Below are 12,409 nucleotides of genomic sequence, written 5' to 3'. Positions count from 1 at the left end.
GGCTAAATACATCATGATATAAACATATAATAGAATTGTTGTCTTTTGTTCTTAAAGAGGACCATAACAGAGGAGTGATGTCATCACTTGCAGTGACTGGATTTAAGTGAGGAATGGCTGTACAAAGTCACCAACCTCATTCTCTCCTCCAGAGCTGAGATGGCTGGCTCCAGATGATTAAGGTAACTGAGGTTAAGTGACTTGCCCAGGGTCACATAGCTAGTAAGTAAGTGTCCGAGATAAGATTTGAACTCAGGTAGGTCCTCCCAACTTCAGGTCCAGTACTCTATCCACTGTGCCACCTAGCTTCCCCCATTATTTGATTATAAGCAATGATGAACATGATATATTCAAAGAAACCAGAAAAGACCTATACAAAATGATGCAGAGTGAAATGCACAGAACCAGGACAACAATTTACATGATGAATATAATAATGTAAAGTAAAATAAAATCAAAAGACTTCAGCACTCTGGTTAATACAGTGACTTCAGAGAATTGATAATTAATCACAATTCTGATCACATGGGTGATAAGATTAGACATGCAAAATGAGACATTTTCAGAACGGCCAATACATTTATTTGTTTTGCTTAACTATATTTATTTTTTTATGAGGACCTTTGTTCATGTAGGGAGAGAAAAGATATAGCAAGAGAGCATCAATACTCTTTTAGTAAATTATCTGCATATTTTTAAAATACACAAAAGAGAACACAAAGAAATTCTGAAATGGACTCACACAAACAAGGGCAAATGCTTAGCATAATGCCTACAACATAGGAGGTACTTAAAAATGTTTACTGATTGGTATACTCTAATATAACATGTATGTTATATGTGAGATTTAAAATTGGATATAAGAGTATTAAACTCCCCTTTTAACTTTTCCCTTATATATCTCCCAGACCACTAAGAAAAAGAAGCCTCTGAGCTTTAATCAGTGAGGGATTAGCTTTTATTGTTTGGGAGTTAATAAGATAACAAACAGGTGATACCGTTTAGGGAATAGGAAAGTAGAAATACAAATGAATAGTCTTAAATCTAAGCTTAGTCTATATTCTTTTATAAAACTCACCAAATCCCAAAACTGCCTGCCAGGCTGAGAACTAGAGCCGACCACCAAAACGTGCCGTCACCGCTAGTGTGAACAAGACAGAGAGCAGAGCTTCCATTTCTACTCTCAGTTTTAAGTTGGTGTCCCAGAAGTACTGTGTGCTTGACCATGCTCTCTGGGCAGCAGCAGGCACACCGCTGTTTGTCACAGTCTCCTCCCCAAAACGGGCGGTCCTTCAAAAACCACTTCAGTAGCATGCACTCAACTCTCAAATGATTCAACTAAAACTTACGTTTTTTGCCACATGTTACATATACATTTAATTTTCACATACCATGAACACATGTTGTTTCTATTCATTATACACAACATGTTCTAATTTGCTGATGCTTTTTAAGTTCATCACAAAAAACAACATTTAAATTATAAAGCCTCAAACACTTAGTAGCTCTGTCACTTCAACTGTTTGCCTCAGTTTCCTCAACTGCAAAATGAGCTGGAGAGGAAATGGCAAACCACTCCAATATCCTTGCCAAGAAAACCCAAATGGGGTGACAAAGAATCAGAAACACCTAAAAAACAACAAAGTTAAATTAACTAATAACCATGAACACCTGTCTTTATGTCCCTGCTCCTCAGTGTTTGCCTTATTTCTGACTTCTCCTGAGGCAATAACCTTGGCCAGGTCAATCTCTGATACCTTGCCTGTTCCTAAGTGGGCTGATATGCTCTGTCAGGTACTAACTATTCCCCAGAAAGGCAGGTTAATCTAACATATATTGAAATACAGCACATAAAAACACACGCAATAAATTTCATAAATGTTTAAAACATTGAACTGCCTTGAACAAAATTTAAGTGCACATTTTTACTTTAAAAAACATTTTTTACTGTACTATAAAAGCCAACACTTCTTGATTAAGTGCTAATCTCAGTTGGTAACTTATTTTTACAGTTAATGCTACTGAAAATATTAGGCCTACTTCAAAAGGTTTGAAATTTTCTTTTTACATAAGTGTATGAGGAAACAATGATTGCACTTTAACAAAACATTTGATTTTGTTTATATAATATAGAGCTAGACTGGAAAATCAACAGTAAAGTCATTTCTCACCTTGACCACCCCATCAAAGCCAGGAATAGTGTTGACCTTTGCATTCTTAGCTAATAATTTGCTTTCAATCTTGTCTCCCATGGCTTGAATAGCATGTGTGTCAGGTCCAATGAAAGTCACACCTTCTGCTGCCTGTGGAGACAATGAAAGTTTAACTTTACAACAAAAGTATTATTAAGTGTTACCTATGGGTTCACGTTTATAAGGAAATGAGGATGTATACTCAGCCCTAATTTATTAAGTAACCTATTTATATAGCAAAATGTGCCTTTAAAGCAGCTATTTTAAGCCAGTATGTTAAAAATGTATACGACCTTGTTAACTACATCCACATTCAGATTTAAATCTCTTCTAATTAGCTTTTGTATAAAATAAAGTCAGATGGAGAAATAATAATAATAATAGCATTTATATGGTACTTTAAGGTTTGTAAAGTGCTTGCCATATACTATGTCATTTGATCTTCACAATAAACCTTTTAGGTAGGGGTTACTGTTATCCTCATTTGAAACTAAGGCACAGGGAGATTAAGTGACTTTCCCAGGGTCTCATAACTATTAAGAATCTGTGGCAGGGGCAGCTAGGTGGCGCAGTGGATAGAGCACCGGCCTTGGAGTCAGGAGTACCTGAGTTCAAATCCAGCCTCAGACACCTAACACTTACTAGCTGTGTGACCCTGGGAAAGTCACTTAACCCCAATTGCCTCACTTTAAAAAAAAAAAAAAAGAATCTGTGGCAGGATCTGAACCCATGGCTGCCATCTAGCTTCCCTGGCTTCTTCCAAATACCAGCTAACACTCCACTATCTACAGGAAGTCTTTCCCAGTCCTAGAGCCTGCTTAATATTCATTGAGCATAGAGCTTGTGTGCATTTATTTCTTTACTTGTTGCGCCCTCCCATCCCCCCATGGCTCTTATAAGGCTTATGAGCCTGAAAGGAAAGGTACTGACTTTTGCCATTCTTTGTATCTCCAGTGCTTATTAGCACAACATCTACCAAGTATTAATAAATGCTTATTGACTGCCTACTGCTTTAGTTAGCTAAACTTATTCCAACTTGAAACTTAAATTATCCTTTAAATAACAAACCTGTCCATGCTATTTTGTGGTATTAATCATTCCTTTATGCATTATATCTCCCCCACCACATTCACACACAAGTTCTTTAAGGACAAGGATCCTGAAGTGTCCCTCTTTGTAAACTCAGTGCCTAGCAAACTAACTTACACAACAAATAATATGCACTCTATAAATGTTTTTTATCAATTATAATGAGACATTAACAACTCAAAATTCCAAATATTATGTAAATATAATCTTTATTCAATATGCATATGGATTTGTTATTTATTCAAATTAAAGACTTATTGAATATCACAATAAGTTAATTCTCTTGTATTCTTGCTATTCTCTTTGAGTGCCTTAGAAAGTTAACACAATGAAAATATATTGAATTTGACAGAATGAAAATATAATGAATTTAACAGAATGAAAATATACTGAATAAGCAAAAAGAAGTGCCATGCTTTTCCAAGACAATATGAACCTTTTCCAACTTAAAACTGACCATAGAATGTTTTCAAAAGAGAGAGAACGATAAACCGGGGTGGGGGGGTGGGGTGGAGTGGATAGGATGGAGGGAAATAGAGTTAAGTAATCATAATTCTGAATATGAATGGGATGAACTAGGAAATAAAAAAGACGCAGATAGAAGAGTGTATTAAAAACCAGAATCTGACAAAATGTTGTTTACAAGAAACACACTTGAGGGGCAGCTAGGTGGCATAGTAGATAGAGCACTGCCCCTGGATTCAGGAGTACCTGAGTTCAAATCTGGCCTCAGATACTTAACACTTACTAGCTGTGTGACCCTGGGCAAGTCACTTAACCCCAACTGCCTCACTAAAATGAAAAAAAAAAAAAACAAAAAACAAGAAACACACTTGAAACAAAGAGAAACAGAAAGTAAAAATAAGGGGTGGAGGTAGAATCTATTATGCTTTATCGATGTAGATACTAGTGGGGGACATCAATTTTCCCCTCTCAGAAGGGAGGGAGGGAAGGAAGGAAGGAAGTTGTTATGGGCCAAATCAAAAGAACCTTCTCCTTGAGAAACTAAACCAGAGGACAGACACACCTAACCAGTCTCCCTCACCCCTTGGGGAGATGGGATTGGATGTGGCTGCTGCCTTTCTGGCATGAGGAGCAGAGAGATGGCTTGAGAGATCCAGAGCTGCCCCTCACCCAACTTCCCCCAGCCACCACCAGTGGGGTATGGTCCTCCCCGAATAGGGGAACTTTCCAAAGTCAGAGGATCACCTCATCTGACCACCATTGGACCTCTATAAAAGTTATCTGCCTGCCTCTGACTCCAGGAGATAGGCATCTCAGAGCCATGCCTCTGTGCTATGCCTTCACCCCATGAGAAGAAGTCCAAGGATTTCTCTCTTATTTTCCTTTCCCTAGCACCCTAAATAAACTATTATTTTATTCTAATTGGATTTGTGTGCAAGAGGATGTAATTCTTTAAAGAGGAATTCCTAAAAACCCATATCACAAACTCCCACCCCAATTTCCCCATAACAAAGTTAAGAAAATGAATAAAATTTTTTAAATGTTAAATATGTTAGACCTCTGGAGAAATCTGAATGGGAACAGAAAGGAATATGCCTTTTTCTAAGAGGTAACTGACATGGCACTGACCATGTATTACAGAATAAAAACCTTATAACCAAATGAAGGAAAGCAGAGATATTAAATACAATAAAAATTAGATTCAATAAAGAGCCATGGAAATGTAAATTTAAAATTAATTTGAAACTAATAAAACTCCTTAAAGAATGCATGCATCAAAGAACAAATGAAAGAACCAATCAAGAATTTCATTAAGGAGGATGATAACAAGGAGACAATATTTGAAAATTTATGAGAAACACCCAAAGTATTACTTAGGGAAATTTTATATCTCTAAATACATTTATTGTTTTGCAAATTAGGTATGAAATATTTTGCCTGTCAAATCAACGGATAAGAGAAGAATTTGTGAACAAAAGAGAGTATTACATAAAGTAAAATGAATAATTTTGGTTACATTAAAATAGAAATATTTTTCAGAAACCAAGCCAATGAAACCAAGATTAGGAGAAAGGCATCAACTGGAGAAAAATTTTTACAGCAAGTTTGTCTTATACAGGCCTAATTTCTCTCATATACACACACACACACACACACACATATATAGATGTACATACACACATACATTATACATACATATGTGTGTGTACATATATGAGAGAGATAGAGAAAGTGAGTAAAATCTTTAAGAATACAAATCATTCCCCAATTGATAAACAGTCAAGGGATATGAACAGGCATATTTCAGAAGAAGAAATAAAAGCTATCTACAATCATATAAAAAAATGCTCTAAATCACTATCAATTAGAACAATTCAAATTAAAACAACTCTGAGGTACAACCTCACACCTATAAGACTTGCTAATATCAGAGAAAAGGAAAATGACAAATGTTGGCGGGGATATTGAAAAATTGGGGTACTAATGAACTGTTTGTGTAGTTATTAAGTGATCTAACCATTCTAGAGAAAAATTTGGAACTATGCCCAAAAAACTATTAAAGTATTAATACCCTTTGACTCAGAGATACCACTACTAGGTCTGTATCCCAAAGAGACTAAAACAACAACAACAACAACAACAACAACAATGGGAAAAGGACCTCTATGTATAAAAATATTTATAGCACCTTTTTGTGGTGGCAAAGAACTGGAAAATTAGGAGATGCCCAACAACTAGGGAATGGCCAAACAAATTATGGTATATGATTATGCTATAAGAAATGAAGAATGGGATGATTTCAGAAAAACCTAGAAAGACTTATATGAACTGATGCAGAGTGAAGTGAACAAGGATAACATTATACACAGTAACAGCAATATTATATGATGAACTGTGAATGACTTAGCTATTCTCAATAATAAAATGATCCAAGATGATTCCAAAGGACTTATGATGAAAAATGCTATCCACTTCCAGAGAAAGAACTGATGGAGTCTGAATGCAGATCAAAGAATACTTTATTTTCCTAAGTGGTTTTTTTTTGGGGGTCTGTGTTCTCTTTTTAAACATGGCTAATAAGGAAATATGTTTTGCATGACTATTCACGTATCCTCTAAATCAAACTCTTTATCTTCTCAAAAAAAATTTCTTATACTAAACATTTTTATTTAAAGTTCTGAGTTCTAAAATTCATTCCTCTTTTCCTCCATCCCCTCCCCACTCTGAGGCAGTAAGCAATCAGATATGTTATACATGTGCAATTATGTAAAACATTACCATGTTAGTCATTTTGTACAAGAAAACTTGAATAGAAGAAGAAAGTAAAAGAAATAAAGTGGAAAATAGCATGCTTCAATCTGTTGTTCAATCAATCAGTTCTTCCTTTGGGGGTGGATAGTATGCTTCATCTTTATTCCTTTGGAATTGTCTTGGATCATGTATTGCTGAGAATAGTTAAATCACTGAATCTAGGGGGGGTTTTTGATTGTTTATTTGTTTGTTTGGGGTTTTTTTGGTAAGGCAATTGGGGTTAAGTGACTTGCCCAGGGTCACACAGCTAGTAAGTGTTAAGTGTCTGAGGCCAAATTTCAACTCAGGTCCTCCTGACTCCAGGGACAGTGCTCTATCTACTATGCCACCTAGCTACCCCTGAATCTAGTTTTTTAAATGACTTGACATTTGATACCCAAGCAAGTTAGATTACAAGAATATGAATATTGGTTTTTACTAATATGATCAATTATATTTATAATTTTTAAAATAATCAACCATCCTTCATTCACAGAATAAATACAGCCTTGTCATATGATGTTTATGCTATGTTATTATAGTCTCCTTAATATTTTATTTAACTTTTCTGTATCAATAGTAATTAGGAATGTTGGTTTATAGATTGCTTTCTGGTTTTTTTTTTTAAATCTTTTTTTTTCTTTTTTTTTTGGTGAGGCAATGAGGATTAAGTGACTTACCCAGGGTCATATAGCTAGTAAGTGTCAAGTGTCTGAGGCCATATTTGAACTCAGGTCCTCCTAATCCAGGGCCAGTGCCTTATCCACTGTGCCACCTAGTTGCCCCTGCTTTCCATGTTTTAATTCTATCGAATTTAAATATCTAGATCATACTTATGTCATAAAAAGAATTTGATGGTTTGTGTGGATTTGGAAATAATTGTTCTTTAAATGCTTTGTAGAATTTGCTCTAGTCCTGGTGGTTTTGTTTTTTATTTTTGTTTTGTAAATTATATTATGTTTTATTTGATTTGCTTTTCTAAGATAGAATTATCTAAACACTCTATTTCCTATTTTCTTAATATAGGTAGTTTTGTAAGTGTTCATCTATTTTATTTAGAACATCAATTTCGTTGTTATATAATTGAATGAAAATAGGTGCTGGTAGCTTTTTTTTTTTTGGCAGGGCAATGGGGGTTAAATGACTTGCCCAGGGTCACACAGCCAGTAAGTGTCAAGTGTCTGAGGCCGGATTTGAACTCAGGAACTCCTGAATCCAGGGCTGGTGCTTTATCCACTGCGCCACCTAGCCACCCCCGGTGCTAGTAGCTTTTATTTCTTTTTCAGTCATTGTAAAAGTAACCTTTTAATTTTTGATACTGCAAATTTGGCTTTTTCTTTCTTTTTAAAAATGACCAAAAATGATTTATTTTATTTTTTCAAAAACAAAATTGGACAGGCAGTTTTTAAAGAAAAATATTTAAAGTATCAATAGCCATAGGAAGAAGATGTTGCAAATAAGAAATAACTAGGGACAGCTAGGTGGCACAGTGGATAAAGCACCGGCCCTGGATTCAGGAGTACCTGAGTTAAAATCCTGCCTCAGACACTTGACACTTACTAGCTGTGTGACCTTGGGCAAATCACTTAGCCCCCATTACCCTGCCCCCCCCAAAATAATTAGAGAAATGCAAAATAAAACTCATTTTATCTTCATAAAGATCCTATAAGGGAAACACTATAGATATCATCATTTTATAGATATGGAAACTGAAGACTTAAGAACTTAGTTGTACTTTTAAATCAGGATTTCTTAATCTTGGGTCCATGAAATTTTTTTTTCAAATTTTGATAACTATTTCAATATGACTGAATTTCTATGTAATCTTTTTTGTTTTATTTTTTAAGTATTTTATTATTTTCCAGTTACATATAAAAATAGTTTTCAACATTTGTTTTGATAGGATTTACAGTTCCAAATTTTTCTCCTATCCTCCCTTCCCTCCCTCCTCCCCAAGACAGAAAAGAAAGCAATCCAATATAGGTTATATATGTACAATCACATTAAACTTATTTCTGCATTAGTCATATTGTGAAAGAAGAGTCAGAGCACAAGGGAAAAGCCTCAACAAAAAAGGGGGGGGGGAGCCCAAAAGTAGAAACAGCATGGCTCAATCTGCCTTTATAAACCACAGTCCTTTTTTCTGGATGTTGAGAACATTTTCTATTATGAAGTTCTTTGAAATTGTTTTGGATCACTGCATTGCTAAAAAGAGCCAAGTCTATCACCATTGTTCATCACACAATGTTACTGTTACTGTATACAATGTTCTCCTGGTTCTGTTCCTCTCAGTCAGCATCAGTTTATGTAAGTCTTTCCAGGTTTCTCTGAACTCCTCCTGCTCATCATTTTTTTTTTTTAGTGAGGCAATTGGGGTTAAGTGACTTGCCCAGGGTCACACAGCTAGTAAGTGTTAAGTGTCTGAGGCTGGATTTGAACTCAGGTACTCCTGACTCCAGGGCCGGTGCTCTATCCACTGCGCCACCTAGCTGCCCTTTCATCATTACTTTTCACGTTGATTTTTTCTAAACTTTGTGTTATAAATTTTCTTCTTCCCTCCCTCCTCATCTCTCCCTATGAAATCCAGCAATTCAATATAAGTCATACATGTGCAATTATGCAAAACATCTTCTCATTAGTCAGGCTGTGAAGAAAAATAGACAAAATACCTTTAGAAAGAGGAGATAAGAAATAAAATTATACTTCAATCTGTATTCAGATACCATCAGTTCTATCTCTGTTGATGGTTTGCATTTTTCATACGTCCTTTTGATAGCATCCTGCTCATCATTTCTTTCAGTTACTATTGTTAACTGTATTACCCTCCATCTTATTACCTCCCCCATTTTTAATTTTATTTGATGCATTTGCAAACATTACCCTGAGAATGTCTAAAGGCCAATGACACACATATAATGTTAGGAAACCTGGTGCCATTAGCACCAGGACATGATATTTTCCTGGTGAACTTTATTCAAACTGAAATCACTATAACAGCAAATATTCTATAGACCTTCTAAGAGATTCATGGAGGATATGGTGAGGCAAAGTGTGTTATAGTTGAAAGTGGCCACTTTGGTCTCAAGGTTTAGATTCTCTTGTCATGCTGATGAAATTCTCTACAATGTTTTCCCTAGTTTATTTGAAAAGACTCTTTCCCATTTCAAGAAACTTTTCAGCAGCATTCTTTTTCTCTTTCTTAATCCTTTTCACTTTCCCTGTGGCTCTTTTTGTTGCTCATTAGACAGGTCAGTTTGTGGAGATGGCAGGATTTCTAGATGACTACTTGAGTGAGGTAGATTCACATGTGCTGGTACACATGTGCTGAAGTTTCTCTGTAGTTCTATAGTCAGTCAAACTGGACCCAAGAACTCCATGCTGTTTTGACATCCCTTCTTCTAGGCCAAAGTTATGCGGAAAATTTAGCAAGGACTTTTCCACCAATTTTCTATCTGTTATTCATGGGTATCAATGAATGATAGGGATCTAGGGATGATGAAAATGGTCTTGAATTTCCTATTAAATGATTCTGATTCTGGTTTTTTGTTTTTGGGGGGGTTTTTGCCTCTGGGAATTTAGTAAGAAATTAATATACTGTGGGCATTGGATCCAGGAGGTAATCTGAAATTCACCATGTTCCTGATTCATTGGTTGACTGCAATTCTTCCGCTTGAATTACTCTTCCTAGCTATATCATTGTCGCACACTGTCTTCTTGTCCTTTTCCAAGGCACCTTTGACTTGGGAATCAGAAATGACTAATCCAATCCTTGGTTGTGACTCAGTTCACTCTTCCCCTCACTTAATTTGACCAGGGGGGAATCTAGACTGCCAAATGAGTTTGGGATGACTGATAAAGTGAAATGCTCTCCATTTTTCCTCATCTTCAAATAGACCAGATGTCTCACTGAGGTATGTCTTCTGCACACCTTTATCCATGGTGGTTTATTTTCTGCACAACGTGAAGTGATGAAAGCTATGTTTTTATAGTTTTCCTATTCTAATTTTGGAATCTCTTGATCCTTTGTTTGCCTCTGAGAGTATAAAGATGACTCCCTACATCAAGCCCAAGGTCTGATTTCTAATTAATTAATTACTTAACTAATGTTAATTGTTTTTACATGTAATTGGGAAAATGTTTTTTAAAATATTCATTAAAAAATCCTTTGCCCAATTAAAATAAAACCAAGGATCCACAGCCCTTTATCCTCCATTTTCGTTGTTTTATCTTATACCCTACTTGTATGAAATAAGATCCTTGCCCTTTCTTCTCTGCTTAATTCTTCCCTCTCCCCTCCTTTTTCTTTGTCATTTAAGATCTCAAAATAGAACAAAACAGTCAGACTCAGTCCTCTATAATTTTTAAATAGTTCAGGGGCAGCTAGGTGGCACAGTGGGTAAAGCACCGGCCCTGGAGTCAGTAGTACCTGAGTTCAAATCCGGCCTCAGACACTTAACACTTAACTAGCTGTGTGACCCTGGGCAAGTCACTTAACACCAACTGTCTCACTAAAAAAAACAACAACAACAAAAAATAAATAAATAGTTCCATGACCCTTGAATGTGTTAGGATGCAGGGAAGTCACTTGTTTCTTTTCTTATTACAATGTAAATCTTTCTTCATCTTATAGTCACTTCCAATTGCTTTAATGTATGTTCTTTTTGTGTATGTAAAATTTTCATTCATTTTAAACTTAAATGCAAAACAAGAAAAAAAAGAACCTTCAATTCCATATACATAGCAGAAAATAAGAGGATTCAATATAAAACAATAAACTTTAATTTCAATAAAAATATATAATAAATATTAGACATTGTTTTCAAAGCTACCCAGCTTTGCTTCCTTCTATGTTTTCTTTTGTTATCAGATGTGCATTTTTAACTTTTTTCTGTAGCTTCCAATCAAGGTTCCTCTTAAGTCATGCAAATACATTTCAAAGACTCTTATTTAGCTTTGGTCTTATTATGAAGCAGGCAGCTAGATGGCACAGTGGATAAAGTGCTGGGCTTGGAGTCAGAACTCTTCCTGAGTTCAAATCTGGCACATTAATCCTATTTCTGCATTAGTCATGTTATAAGAGAAAAAAAATCAGAGCAATGATGGAAAACCTCAAAATAGAAAAAAAAACAACAGCATCAAAGACAAAAGAAATAGTATGGTTCATTTAGCATCTATACTCCGCAGTTTTTTTTTTTCCCCTGGATTTGGAGATCCTCTTCCATCACGAGCTCCCTGGAACTCTTCTGTGCCATTGCATTGGTGAGAAGAATATAGTTCATCACAGTAGATCAACACTCAATGTTGATGTTACTGTGTACAATGTTCTTCTGGTTCTGCTCATCTCACTCATCATCAGCCCACGCAAGACCCTCCAGGTTTCTCTGAACTCCTCCTGCTCATCATTTCTTATAGCACAATAGTATTCCATTGTATTCATATACCACAACTTGTCCAGCCATTCCCCAATTGATGGGCACCCCCTCAACTTCCAATTCTTTGCCACCACGTAAAGAGCAGCTATAAATATTTTTGTACATGTGGGTCCCTTTCCCCCTTCCATGATCTCTTTGGGAAAAAGACCCAAAAGTGGTATTGCTGGGTCAAAGGGTATGCACAGCTTTATCGCCCTTTGGGCATAATTCCAAATTGCTCTCCAGAATGGTTGGATCAGTTCACAGCTCCACCAACAATGGATTAGTGTTCCAATTTTCCCACAGCTTCTCCAACATTTATTATTTTCCTTTTTTGTAATTTTAGCCAATCTGATAGGTGTCAGGTGGTACCTCAGAGTTGTTTTTATTTGTATCTCTCTAATCATTAGAGATTTAGAGCATTTTTTCATATGGGAATAGATCATCAGAAAACTGCCTGTT

The 12,409-nt window shown here is 35.8% G+C and overlaps 1 protein-coding gene across 1 annotated transcript in view; it reads right to left on the bottom strand.

Moving 5' to 3' along the window:
- The window catches only part of PCCA (propionyl-CoA carboxylase subunit alpha), a 496,164-nt gene that overhangs the window by 339,729 nt on the left and 144,026 nt on the right, over window positions 1-12,409 (bottom strand). The window contains 1 exon segment of the mRNA XM_043998838.1: window positions 2,172-2,303. Coding sequence (XP_043854773.1) covers window positions 2,172-2,303 — 132 coding nt within the window.

This window comes from Dromiciops gliroides, chromosome 3, assembly GCF_019393635.1.
Source record: "Dromiciops gliroides isolate mDroGli1 chromosome 3, mDroGli1.pri, whole genome shotgun sequence".
Taxonomy (NCBI): domain Eukaryota; kingdom Metazoa; phylum Chordata; class Mammalia; order Microbiotheria; family Microbiotheriidae; genus Dromiciops; species Dromiciops gliroides.
This window is presented reverse-complemented; position numbering and strand designations above follow the sequence as displayed.